The sequence below is a fragment of the Dermacentor andersoni genome, chromosome 7 (assembly GCF_023375885.2).
Source record: "Dermacentor andersoni chromosome 7, qqDerAnde1_hic_scaffold, whole genome shotgun sequence".
Taxonomy (NCBI): Eukaryota; Metazoa; Arthropoda; class Arachnida; order Ixodida; family Ixodidae; genus Dermacentor; species Dermacentor andersoni.
The window spans coordinates 173,864,140-173,878,306 of record NC_092820.1 but is presented as its reverse complement, the minus strand read 5'-3'; the positions used below and the strand labels follow the sequence as shown (position 1 = coordinate 173,878,306).

At 46.0% G+C, this 14,167-nt stretch overlaps 1 protein-coding gene across 1 annotated transcript in view; it reads right to left on the bottom strand.

The window, feature by feature from the left end:
- Positions 1-14,167, bottom strand: part of Sptz (zinc finger FYVE-type containing 26 spastizin) — a 183,896-nt gene that overhangs the window by 91,763 nt on the left and 77,966 nt on the right. The window contains exons 20-26 of the mRNA XM_050180184.2: positions 13,749-13,849; positions 12,866-12,961; positions 12,118-12,208; positions 9,646-9,854; positions 8,503-8,843; positions 2,282-2,486; positions 141-317 (exon numbers count right to left, since the gene is read on the bottom strand). Coding sequence (XP_050036141.1) covers positions 141-317; positions 2,282-2,486; positions 8,503-8,843; positions 9,646-9,854; positions 12,118-12,208; positions 12,866-12,961; positions 13,749-13,849 — 1,220 coding nt within the window. The remainder of the gene's footprint in view (positions 1-140; positions 318-2,281; positions 2,487-8,502; positions 8,844-9,645; positions 9,855-12,117; positions 12,209-12,865; positions 12,962-13,748; positions 13,850-14,167) is intronic.

The following is a 14,167-nucleotide window of genomic DNA, read 5'->3' as shown; positions in this document are numbered from 1 at the left end:
AGCAATGATTCTGTAATTCACCATATTATCACAAACACCCCCAATCGCCTAACTAAAGTAACAATTATACCAGCCAGTAGTACTGAATGGTTTGAACAGTGATGTATTACAAAATGAATAACAATAATTGTGAACCTTACCTTGCAGCATTCTGGGCCAACAGTGTGTAGGTACGACCACCGGCTAGCTATGTTATATAATGAAAACTTGGACAGCTTCTGCAGAACAAAAAGTGGGTCAGATGCTGACTTCAAAGCTATGTCCTTCCAGGTGCAATGTTGTTCCTCATCACCACATCTCATCAAGTTCTCTGCAATCTGTGAATAAAGAACAAAATAGAATTAATTATTTAGATAACTCTGAAGCTAACATACATTGTACAAATCGTGTATACAAGATAATGTTGTTGATAAGCACTGAGAAAAGAATTATAGAATAACATATTGTCTGGAAAGATGCATGATCAGAATCACATGAATTGAACAATGTTCTCTGCTGAGAACATGTTAACATGGTAACTGTAACAAAATGGAATGCACCAACAAGGTCTCATAGTGTAGATATCTCAATGTTACTAATGTGTAAACAATGTGATGCACATACTTACAATTTAAAGTTCGAAGCTTATTTTATTTCCAACAAGTTGGAGAAGTCAGGAAAAAAAAGCTGAGCTTGAAAAACGCCCTGATCTCTACTGTCTCATTCTGTAATTTCAGCACTGGCTATTAATTCACCTGCCTTCTGATTCAGCTGTGCTAAAATATGCCACAAGGAACCAGTGCCTTTAAAAAGTACTATCTTTAATTCATAGCATGAGGCGAGTCAAACTGATTCTGTGGTATGCCACCAAAGTTCAATTAATTGAAGTGAACTCTCATTTTGTTTCACATTACTTTTTATTGTACTTTCTAGTTTTATATAAACTAGACAGAGCAAACAGCAATAACCAATATTCTAGTTGAGATTAAGAGAGAAATGTTGGGCAGGCCATGTAATGTGTAGGGCAGATAACAGGTGGTCTATTAGAATTGCAAATTAGGAAAATTGCTAACACTATCTTCAACAACACCACTTGTCCCTTATTGTAAGTGGTACTATTAGAAATGGGCCGACTAGAGTTATGGGACGGGTGCCAAGGAAAGAGAGATGTAGTCGAGGATGGCCGAGAACTAGGTGGCATGATGAAATTAGAACATTTGCAGGCATCAGATGAAGTCAGCCAATGTAAGACAGGCACAATTGGAGATCTCTGGGAGAGGCCTTCGTCCTGGGGTACTATTTTGGACATTCAAATTTCACCATATTGTAGAATTCACCATCTTGTGCGCTCCGATTGACCTAGAGGGCTGCTATGGTGTCTCCGATTGTCTCAAAATGCTGCCATTAGAGAAATTGACAATGTTGCAACACCCCTGCAGGGCACATAAAATATAGGCTGATTATAATGACAATAGAGAAGCTTGCCCATAGGACATGTTTATGATGCCTTAATGAAGCGCACATCTACAGCATTTCCTATGCTATTTTACTGAAATAATTTCAATAAATAAACTCACAGCCCTACTCTCTTATCTGACAGAAAATGAAAGAAAATATTTATACTAACAATTTTATGCTGTGTCTAGCAAAAGGACCGCACTGCTTTAAAGATGGCTTGTTTGCCTAGTGCAGTGCACTTACCTGTTCTAGACATTTAACCAACATGAAACCTGTACGAGCCAATTTTTATGCCATTTTTGATAACCTATAAAGCCCATAATTCTCTTTTATTTGTTTTTTTGAAGTTATCAAGTCAGCAAAACAAAACGGGTGGACTATCATGTATACTGTACACATATAGCTTGTAGTCTTCAGTGCACAGATTTATGGTGTTGACCACACAGCCACAGATGGCAGCCTGGTGGGTGACTTGGACATAGCCCCATTTATAACAGGCAACGATGCCTTGATGAGTGCATTTCGGGACAACTACACAATAGGTGTGTAGACCTGCAAGAGCAGCAGGACAAGGAGGGTAGAAGGGTCGAGTTGAGGTGAGGGCAGGCTGACATTCTAAAGACCACAGATGTGCTGCAGCCCACCATGCCCTTTCAACGCCCATGTCTTCACTTGTCAGATACAAATGCAAATTTAAAAAAACTTTTTTACCCTTTTCTGAGGGTTGTAAATGAAAGCTGCTCATTACATACAGCAGACTATGATACTCAGTTCACTTTACCAGACGTGTTATTTGAAGGAAATGCAGCAAAGAGAAGTGAGATGCAAACATGGGAGCACTCACTTTCTGATACAACTTGAACCTGTCCAGCTCTTCGGAAACTTCGTCATGCAGCTCCACATTTTCCGCATACAGGCATTCTGACTTCAATGTCTCGAGAGTTTCAAATGCATGCGTGTAAGGCCAGTGAACATAGTTTGCCAGCATGCAGTCAAACCGCAAACGAAGGTCCCTGATTCTCATGGCATATGTCCAAGGTCCTGTGGCCCTAAACGAAAAAACATGAGAGAACCAACAGGTTAGCAAAAAATGCAAGTGCTGTAATATAGATTTTAGCCATATATGAAGCAATAAAACGGCGGACACTGACCAAAAGAAGTACTAAAAAAAGGAATAAATCTAAAAGACGTTTTGGCTTCCCTACGGACGCCTTGTTTACAATGGGATGAAGGAAAGTTCATGGAAGCTTATGTATACTTCAGAACGTGAGGTAAGCAGCGCTTGTATGACGAGGGGAGGGTTACCTCATTTCAATTGAGTGTGTGACGTGTTTTTTGTATCTCCAGTGATTCCAGATACAGCCGCGATTTCATGTTTCTTTCTTGGCCGATAACTCTCGAGCGATCCCAGTCAATCTTGTGGCTCGTTGCATCCGTGTGCTCGGCAAGGGCATTCGAAACTGTACGTTTCTTTTCGACATCTTTCTGATGCTGCCTCAGTCTCTGTTTGAAGTTGCTCTGCTTTGGCAGTCACTCTTGGTCGTGTGGCATGCGATTCGAGAGGTGTGTTCACGAGCAGCCGCTTGTAATTCAACCATTTGACCATTTGCATCCACAGAAGTTTCCATTTATTGTCTCAGTATTTCTTTGCAATGGCAGTGAATTTTTGTTATATTCAAATTGTGTATAAACACACTTTGTTATATTGAGGTTCTATGGTGTTCTATGGACAAGAAGTTATGAAAAATTAAATACTTCGTTATATCAAGAATTTTGTTATATCGAGGTTTAACTGTTCACAGGACTTTGCCAGGACCAACAAAGCAGTTCAAATTATCTGTCAATTCGTATGAAGAGATTTTGAATTATCAAGATTTCACTGCAATTTATTTATGTAATTCATATATTGCTTGTCAAGTTTGCTTTGTTGTATTTATTCTGCTTTATATACAGAAGGCCCTGCTTACAGTTTGTGACGCGCAAGACCCGCGGCAGGCCAGCCCAAGACCCATGACGAGGAGCCGCGGTTCTCGGAGGCCAGGCGCGGGATCGACGGTAGTTGACTGAGCGACGAACAGGTGGCGTGAGTGCGGGGAGGACAGCGGCGCGAGCGTGCGGGGGGAGTGTGGTTGTGTGGTGCGGAAGGTTGGCGTGCCGGAAAATAAAGCGGTAGTTCGGGACCACGTGTGGCGTGTCGTCGATCGTGACAAGTGGGGGCCCGTCCGGGATCTACGTGAACATGGAGACAGTGGACGTTCCCGAACAATTGGTACAGCATCTGCTGGGGCAGACGAGCGGATCTACCATGGAACGCGAGCAAATCGCGGCAGCTGTCAGACAAAGACTGATGGCGGCCGAGGCAGTGCCTATGGGTTCTACGACGACGGCGGCGGCGGTTCAACCGGTGAGCGACTGCGCTCCGCGCTCCACAGGAGGTCAGCCAGGTCAGCCTCCAAGGTTTAAGGGGTTCAACGACCATCAGTCCCCCGAGGAATTTTTGGACCGGCTTGAAACGTTTTGTTTGGTCAGCGGTGTCGCAGCTGACAAGAGGCTTACGCACATTGTGCCTGCTGCGCTGGAAGGTAGCGCGAAGTTGTGGTGGCGATTCGTGAACTCGTTTGCGTCGTGGGAGGAGTTCACTGCGGCGTTTATTGCGGAATTCTCCTCCATTGACGCGAAGCGCCGCTTGAAACAAGAGCTGGAGCACCGGACGCAACATCCCCAAGAAAATTTAAAGGAATTTATTTATACCATCGCGGCCTACTACGACCGGATTGGCGGCGAAGTGCCCGAGTCGGAAAAGGTTGACCGCGTGCTGCGGCAGATGCACCCGCAACTCCAGGATCTGGTGGAGGGAAGACAGTTCGGCAGTCTCGCGGAGTTGGCGAAGGCCGCTGACGGTCTCATGGAGCGTTTCTGGAGGCGCATGCAGTACAAGCCACCACCACCCCCGACTGACCAAGTCGCGAGAGACTTGGCCTTCCAATCGACTATAAACGTGGCCGGCGTGCCGGGAACACAACCCGGAGGGTTGATCACAGCGGCTGCCGCGCCGTTCCAGTATCTGCCGGCGGCATCCCCCTGGCCGTTGCACCCCGCGGCGATACAGCCCTCCTACCACCGAGACCAATTGCACGGATTGGCCGCATTCGCCACAAGGACGCCACATCTCTCAACGCCGTCACAGCACCAAAGGTACCAGCCGCGTGACCAAAGAGAATTCAACTGCCATCGCTGCGGAGGCGTCGGTCACATGGCCCGCGAGTGCCCTACAGGTCGGCGTGGCGGCCCACCCCGCTGCTACCAATGCAACGGGATCGGACATATCCGCTCTCAGTGTACGGGAAACGGGGGACGGTAGGTGCTGCACCGGCAAGCACCTACGAGACTGCGCTGCAAGTAGCGGCCTTGGCCGGCAACAAGGAGCCTCTCCTGGAAGTGCAGATCGGGAGGACGACGTTCCAGGCCCTACTGGACACAGGCTCGAGTGTGAGCTTGCTTGGATTGCCGGCGGCAAGGGTAGCGGTCGAGGCGGGCGCCAAACCCAAAACACAGGAACAAGCACTCCGCCTGGCAACAGGTTGGTCTCAGTCGACGACTTCCCTCAAGTGCAAAATAAAGTGGGCCACAAGCAGCCGCAATCAACGCTTCCTGTGTGTGCCAGACTTGTGTCGGGACATTGTGCTGGGCAGAGATTTTTTAACAGCAACAGGCATCTCTTTACATGTATCGCTGGGTGGGTGGACGATTGGAACCGATCCACAGTGCATGGTGCCATTTGCTAAGCGTGAAAAGGACCCAGCGACAGCACTTGCAATAGAAGATGGAGAGTCGTACCACTTGCACAGCCTATTTGAAGAAGTGCTTGTAGTTCCAGGCATAGAGAACATGCATCAGGCTGGCACCAGGGAACTACACCCAAGCATGAGTAAAGTTCTCGATGACTTTAACCATCTGTTTACTACAGTTGCGGGATGTACCACCCTGGCTCAGCACCCCATTGACACGGGGGACAGTGCGCCCGTGAGATGCAAGCTACGTCCAGTGAATGCGAAGAAGCAGAAGATCATTGAGGGCTGTGTGGATGACCTCCTACAACAGGGCCTTATAAGACGAAGCACCAGCCCATGGACTAGCGCCCCAGTGCTCGTTGCAAAGAAGTCTGGAGGCTACCGGCTCGCTGTGGACTACCGTCCGTTAAATGCACGCACCCGAGTACCTGCCTACCCAATGCCTCGAACTGACTGGCTGCTAGCGCAGTTGGGCCGAGCAATGTGGTTTTCCAGCTTTGATCTCTCCCAAGGGTTTTTCCAAATTCCTGTTTGCAAGGCTGACATAGCTAAAACGGCCTTCATTTGCCATCAAGGTACATTTGAATTTACGAGGATGCCCTTCGGGGTGGCAGGTGGTCCAGCAACTTTTCAAACCCTAATGGACCGGGTGCTGCAGGGAATCAATCACCACTTTGCTATGGCATTTTTAGATGATGTCCTTGTATACTCAGAGACACTGGAGAAACATGTTGAACATGTAAGGGAAGTGCTACAACGCATTGAGGGTGCTGGCCTTACGATTAATCCAGATAAAGGAGAGGTCTGCCGTCAGTCCCTCAAGTTTTTAGGTCACATCATCTCCCCTGGGCAGTGCAGACCAGATGAGGACAAGGTGCGTGCAGTGCTGGATTACCCTAGACCCAGTACAGTTAAGCAGCTGCAAGCCTTCCTGGGACTTGCCGGCTACTATAGAAGCTTCATCCCTCACTTTTCACTGACGGCACATTCACTGACCAACCTTTTGAAGAAGAACGAGCCATGGCAGTGGGAGGAGTGCCAAGAACAGGCTTTCACTGCACTCAAGCAGGCCTTAGCTCAGGATGCTGTTATAAGCCTCCCAGATCTAAATCGACCCTTTGTGGTGGAGACAGATGCAAGTGGCATTGGCATTGCAGCTGTGCTGCTGCAGGCTGGCCCTGATGGTCTGCAGCCTGTTTCCTTCATTAGCAGAGTCCTTACAGCAGCCGAGAGCCATTATACTGTCCAGGAGTGGGAATGCCTGGCAGTAGTCTGGGCAGTGGACAAGTTCAGGGCATATCTTGAATTTACGGAGTTTGAAATACACTGTGACCACTCCTCCCTGGCATGGATGTTTCATACCGACCAAGCTTCACCCAGGGTCAAGCGTTGGGTTCTTCGGCTGCAGGGCTTCAACTGCCGAATCAAGCACAGACGAGGGCTGGCAAACATACCCGCTGATGCCTTGAGTAGAGCCCCTCTCCAGTGTGAAGACAACCCAAGTGACAACCTACATGAGACGCTGTTCCCCATTGCTGCTCCAGAACCTGAAGGCAAAATTACATTTGATGAAGTAGCTGTGGCCTCGGAGGTTGACTCTTCGCTGCTGAGTGACACAACACAGCTGGTACAAGAACAGGCTCGTGATGACCGCCTCTTAAAGCTGAAGGCAGTGGTCCAAGGGACTCAGCTCCCAAGTTCGGACCCTGATCATCGCCTCTTTTGTGATCTGGCCGAAACAACGGAACTGCAGCCAAGCGGATTGCTGGTTCAGCAAAGAGGCAACCACAAGGTAGCGTGGTTACCTAGTCACTTGCGGCAGCTGGCACTGAAGGTGGCCCACGACCATCCCACTGCAGGCCATGCTGGATTTTTCAAAACTCTGAGGCGTGTGGCTGCACGATTCGTCTGGCTGGGCATGCGAGCAGATATATCAAAGTATGTGCAGTGCTGTACTGTCTGTCAGCGCACAAAAGCTCGGCGCAAGAAACCAGAGGGCCTCATGAGCAGTCAGTGGGCAACATCACCCATGGAAGAGCTCAGTGTTGACATTATCGGGCCCTTGCCATCTACACCCCGGGGCCACAAATACTTGCTGGTAGTTATTGACAAATTTACGAAGTTCCCAGAGCTTTTCCCTCTACGAGCAGCAACAAGTGCGAAAATACTGGAGTGCATGGTGCAAGTCTTCTGCCGCCATGGCACACCTGTGGCCATCACCAGTGACAATGGCAAGCCCTTTGTTAGCACACTATGGCGCAACCTCTTGAAACACTGGGGCATCAAAGATCGCCACACAGTGCCTTACCGGCCGGCTGGCCAAATGGTGGAGCGTCACAATGGCACAATTAAGCAGTGTCTACGGGCATACTGCTCCAACCACAAAGACTGGGACCGGCACATACCTGAGATCGCCCTTGCCATGCGTACTGCCGAGAGTGTTGTCACCGGATATACTCCAGCATTGTTGTGTTACGGCCGCGAGTTGCGCACCCCATGGGAACCTACAAGCGACAAGGAAGACACAGAGCCTCCAAAAGCAGCACACCATGCACTTGCTGCGGAACTCCAGCGGTGCCTTGGAGAGGCCCTCCAGTATGCTCGGTCACATCAGGCAGCTGCTTGGAAGGTGCAGAAATCCTGTTACGACCGTCATCGTCAGGCAACAACCATCAAAGAGGGTGACCTTGTGCTCCTGGATTCCCATACCTTGAGTGATGCGGCCAAGGGCGTTTCGGCGAAATTGGCACCGCGGCGAAGTGGACCTTATTGTGTAATCAAACGATTAGGTGACAATAACTTTGTTTTGAGCGATCCTGCTACAGGACGTCATCGAACTACTGCCCATGCTGATCAGTTGATGCTCTACCATGAGCCATGGCCCCTCCCTACCAGCACAGCTTCACGATTCGAGGGGGGGGAGAGTTGTGACGCGCAAGACCCGCGGCAGGCCAGCCCAAGACCCATGACGAGGAGCCGCGGTTCTCGGAGGCCAGGCGCGGGATCGACGGTAGTTGACTGAGCGACGAACAGGTGGCGTGAGTGCGGGGAGGACAGCGGCGCGAGCGTGCGGGGGGAGTGTGGTTGTGTGGTGCGGAAGGTTGGCGTGCCGGAAAATAAAGCGGTAGTTCGGGACCACGTGTGGCGTGTCGTCGATCGTGACAAGTTCTTCCTCTAGGACTCCTTCCTGCATTATACTGTGGATATGTTTGGATGTGTTCATCAATAGAATTGAATTATTGAAAAATTGATTGCATGCTTTGTATATTTTTACCTTTCCACAGCATCTTGCTCTGTGTCAAGCCGCGAAGCAGCCAGGAGGCTGAGAATGCACCTCCTGTAGAAGACCAAGTCGCCACACGCCGCACCATCCAAGGCGTCCACAAATTCCATGATGAGCAAGACGCTGATCCAGTCTTGCTGGCCTGCTGCACCACTCAGAGCCTCCCAGACAATGTTGGGGCTGGAGGAACCGCGAACAGCCATGGCAGTCCATGCAGCATGGCTCTGAGGAGTTGACAGCTGCATCCAGAGTCCATAGACATGTGCCAATAAATTGTCCAGGGGAAGGCCTCTGTACTTGACGCCGTCTTCCAGCTGGGGACTCCTCGGAGCCTGCATGTACAGTTGAAGCTCAATATAGTAAGTGTAGATATTATAACAAAGTAAGTCTAAAATTTTGTAGATCATGCTTTATTCCAATGAATATTCTGCTGGTATAATGAAACCAAAGATAAATCAAGCAGAAGCCATCAAAAGATGATTGCCAAGGTCAACCGATAGCTTCCTGGTAGTAGATCTGCTGGGATATGCTGCTGGTAAACTTAGTGGTTAGCTCTATACATTCATGCTTTAAGAAGTGTGGGTACTTTGACATATGGACCTGGCGGAGTGCACTCAGCAGGTAATTTTCAGCCTGACCATATGATGAGACGAGGGACACATTGATGTAGTATTCATTTTCCCTGCAACTGTGTTTGCATACCATCAGATATGCTGTGGCCAGTGTCTTCTGAAGCATTAGCCGTGCTGCAGAGTGCTTTTTCATCGATCCTACATTCCCATCCTGTTCAACAGAGGAACGCTATATGTGGTGCACACAGGTAAGCCAAACTTGCAACTCTTGATTACTTATCCTAGTGCTTGCTGTCGTATTTTTTATGCATAGCTGATCAATTTGTCTATATTATTACATGCATATTGTTCACATTCTGTATGCAATTTATTCTTTTAATCTAAAAAAAATTTTCCTCCTGATATGTATACATTGCAGTTAATTAAACATTTATACTCTGTAAGAAGAGACGTTGTCCTCTGTAGTAGGACATCACAGACACTTAGTCATTGTGGCGGGTGGGCTCAGAGTAAAGAGGGGCTGGGGATTAGAGGGTTAATTCCAAAAACAAAAAATGTTGACCTTTGGAAGCATAAACTTAAGCAGCCGGACGAGCAGAGGACAGTGGGTCTCCAGGTAGCCCAGCACATGGGGTGGAATCTTGGCACCAATGCTCGCTGGCTCATCACCGGACGACTCTAGTGAGGATACTAGTGGCAGTGAACCGTCCAAAACCACACCAAACATGCCGTCTTCCTTCTGGTATTCAACGACAAACTCTTCTGGAATGACTGTAAGAATCAAAGTGACGTTAACACCAATTTCAGCACATGTACTGCTCCAGCACAAGCACAAGGGCATGGCAATGAAACCAAATTCAACTCCCAAAGTCATCATAATCATCATCAAGTTTACAACTACTGCAGAACAAAGGCCTCTTCCAGTCATCTCCGATTACCTCTATCTTGTGTCAGCTGGCCCCATGCTATGCCTGCAGATTTCCTAATTTCATCACACCACCTAGCTCTCTGTCCTCCTCGACTGTGCTTCCCTTCTGTTGGTACTCATTCTATAACTCTCACAGACTACCAGTCATCTGCTCTACACATTACACAACGTGCACAACTTCCATTTCTTCCTAGTCTCAAAAAAATTGCAGCAGAAGCCATTCCACATTGAATGTCGACATTATTGCGATTAGCATTGAAGCGACACACTGTATTGCCAACGTTGAAATGCGTCACGCATGAGGCATGTTTGCAGCCAGGTTCCTCTCTCATGTTTCCCTGTGGACACACTGTGCTATCTAGCAACACCGCCGTAAAGTTTGTATGTGGTGCACTTGTAAATACACATTCAGGCAAGATTGTTTATGATGCAGCGAACAATTGCACCCAGCACTGTGGAAATTTCAAAGGATCTTCATTGTCATTGAAGAGCGGCATATACCCAGTGACCCAAGTTGGTCCGATAATTGGTTTTAAACCCTGTTCCCTCAGCACAGCAGCCAAATGCGTCACCCACTAGAATATGAATGACCTAGTGACCCAAGTTCACCGGAACATGTTTCGAGACAAGGATATGCATATTCCACGGAAAGTGCCTGAAGTATCCCAAGAACGCCAATCACATTAACAGAACAGTGGCTACTCCTGTCTGTATCCCAGACTGGGCATATCTCCATAATATTCAGCACAGGGTCACATCCAAGCCATCAATCAGGTAATCGAGAAGTTCGTCATGGGCTAGAGCTTCTTCTAAATTCAAAGGCGGTGCAGCTTTAAGGGGGGATGCACGGATAAAATTGCGATTTTTGCCTGAAGACACATTTACTAATTTTGTTTATTTTGGATTCATAGACGTATAAAGAAGCTCATTACCAAGTTTGGTTGCAATCTGCATTGTAGAAAAGAAGAAAATGAATTCTCTTCTCATGACGGTGGCACGCACTTGCCGTTGAGAGCGTCCATGAACGCTGTATTCAAGATGCGGCCACAGAGGGGGCAAGAAACGAAACGCGGAGTAAATGCCTGCGTTGAAAACTTCTTATTTTTTTGCGCTTTTTAATCATGGGAGACCTTCCATCCAGAGTACAGCAGACCGCAAAGTAAAAACTAAAAAAGAAAGGCATAATTCTGGCTGCGGCACCCTTGTCTACGAGTGCAGACAAGGGCGCTGCACTGCTCTAAAGCTAAAAAAAAAAAGCAAGGACAACTTGACGTAGTTGCCGAAGAGCAGGTTTGTATTGAAGAGGAGGGTCAAACCTATGAAGCAGGGCACTTTTATTAATAACTTTTAATAATTTTTGGTCTTAAGGTAAGACAGCATGTTCTGAAATTTTTGAGCTCATTTTTTTCAGTCTACACTTTTTGGCCGAACAATACCTTTAGAAAAAATTTCATTCATTTCCAAATTCATTTACAAACTGCTTCACCAAAAGTTGCTTACAAGGTGGTTTCATGACTTTTTTGTCTACATCAAGATGAGGTACATTTTAGATGCCTAAATATTTTCCAACATAAAAAATTATCAGATGTTTGACATATAATGACAACAAAAAGTGAGTTTCGTTTTTAGCATGACGACATTTTTACAGCAATGAAATAAATATGTGACTAGCCGTATCTTGCACTATAAACCATCCAGAAGGTATCTATTCATAAACAATCATAAACAATTATAACTATAAACAATCTTCATTATTTTTGGAATGATAGTTTTCCTAAGCTGACATACCTGATGGCCCAATATGACAGCTATAAACGTTTTTTTCTGTTTGTGCTAGGATGCTGAAATTTAGAATATATTCTAACGACAAGAAAATAAACCATCCCTGAAATTTTATCAAAACTGGTGCAGCAGTTCAAAAGCTGGCTCTACAGCACTGCATCCCCCCTTAACACAGCACCAGTGTTTGAGAAGCAAACATTCTTCTTTCCAGTACCTGACAAAAACAAGTCTACTGACCGATGTTACACGATTGAGCTGAGGCCCCGTACAATCTGCGATTTACATAGTGCAGTGTCTCACCCCCTGAAAAGAAAGCATGCTTACTTTGCTCTAAGGAGCTTCTCAGTTCTTCACAGCTTTCATCCAGCTGCATGTCAGCAGTTAAGAAAAAGCGCATTTGCCATGGGAAAATGATCTAAAAGAGAGTGAGAGAAAAAATAAACAAAATACAGACTTCAGAAGTCACTGCAATCTGTGTGTCCTAATACAGTAAAGACAGAATGCACACAGGTCCACTAAGAGTTAGTAGTCCTTCAAGTGTCACACTCCCCCAACTACTGCGTACAGACTTCAGAATTCGACTTCATGAAGATGCAGCTATACTCATGTCCCATTCCCATGCAGCCAAAAAAAATTACCACAAACATTAATGGTGTGAATTTTATCAAAATGCAAGATTAAAAGATGTCAAGTCTTTCAAAAGTTTATTGATGAAAGCCAGGAACAACAAAGAGAAGTGTTAGCATAATTGTCCACTCTTTTGACAAGCATACTAAGCCCATCTGTATATAAACATGTCACTTGTCCAGTTGCAGTCACTACAATGCTCAATCAATGAGCTCATTCCTGGCCCTTGGCGTCCACAAAAACAAAATGTGGACATGGCCATGCATGGCTACAATAAATAAAAACACGGAACACGAGAGTTGTCCTTTTCAATTGTCTTGTGTCCATGTTTCTTATGCCTAACCTTTAGAACTAATAGGTAACCTTTAGAACAAATAAATAAGCACTTCAACAAGTTTAAAAACTGATCATTTATGTAAAACACAGAAATATTAACGAAAATTACCATTCTGACTCCCTGCCTAGTCATGGCTTTGATGCGTGCCATACATCTGTCCACCGCTATCTGGAGTTGGCTTTCTATGGTCTCTGGATAGACTACCTGGAACAGAAAATGGAAATGGTCAGGAAGGTAAGTAAGTTTCTTTTTCCTCCCAGTAAATAAGAACAATATTTCCCAGACAACTTTTTAGCAGTCTTTCTTGCTGCAGTCCTTCAAATCTCAGAAACAAAATGTCTGCCAATCATGAAAGCACACGGAATACAGTAGCCTCAAACTTTCAAAATGAACAGCTTCCTTTAGTTGTTTCGCTCGTTTTCATGGTGAGTGATTGGTGGTTGGAAATTGGTGGTCATAGGTTGAAACAAAAGTTCCAATGCAAAGAATGCATGCGCTCATGTTGCAGGGCATGTTGTTGCTGAACACCAACTGTCAGAGCTCTGTGAGGCACATGTGCCGTCCACCTATACTACCATGAGAAAGGTGCTGGTTAATGACTCTGTTCTCTATGGGCTTACACTATGAAACAACAAATGCTACCCAAATATCCTCACTGTAATAAACACACGTCGTCAAGCATCCTATTCCTTTAAAAAACGAATAGCTTCCTTGAAGTGTTCGGCTATTCACTTACATTGACAATCATCATCGATTGCTTCTGCACAAATTTTTCTGCGGCCTAGAACTGAGAAGTAAAGCTCTTCAAGTTTTTAGAAATCTGAGATTTTACTACGTTTATATTTACATTTTCATTTTATTTCAGCCCAGCAGTCATTTACAGAAGCTGCCTGCTATTCTAAACAGAGTTAGGAATTTGCGAGTGCTATAGTGGCTGTGCAGTCAGTTGACCAATTTTTGTATGCAATCAATATGCGCATCACCAACTAACCTCGATCTTGGGGTCGGAAATGTGGCCTTGCACCAGAGCAAAAACAACCTTGGGGTGGAAGTGGGGTGCAAACTCTTTCTTTACAGGTGGCTCCTGAGAAACTGAAGGAACAAGATGTTCAAGTTTAGTTCAAGTTTAAATTTCTGCACATGCGTGTCTGTGGCAAAGTCCCAAGTTAAACTTGATCTTAAATGCTAACTAAAATTAGCTTTAATTGTTTTAAGATGTCCTGTTTTTGAAAGGGTACTAATTTGCATGCATGCAAAGGTTTCTTAAAATGAGCAAATTAAGCACTAATCAGAAGTTTAATCAGATTCAGAAGTTGAAATCAGAATCAAAATCAGGATTGAACCCTTGACCTTAAGCTCAGCACCAGAACATCACTGGGCAACCAAAGCAGGTCATTGCATTAGTGAATA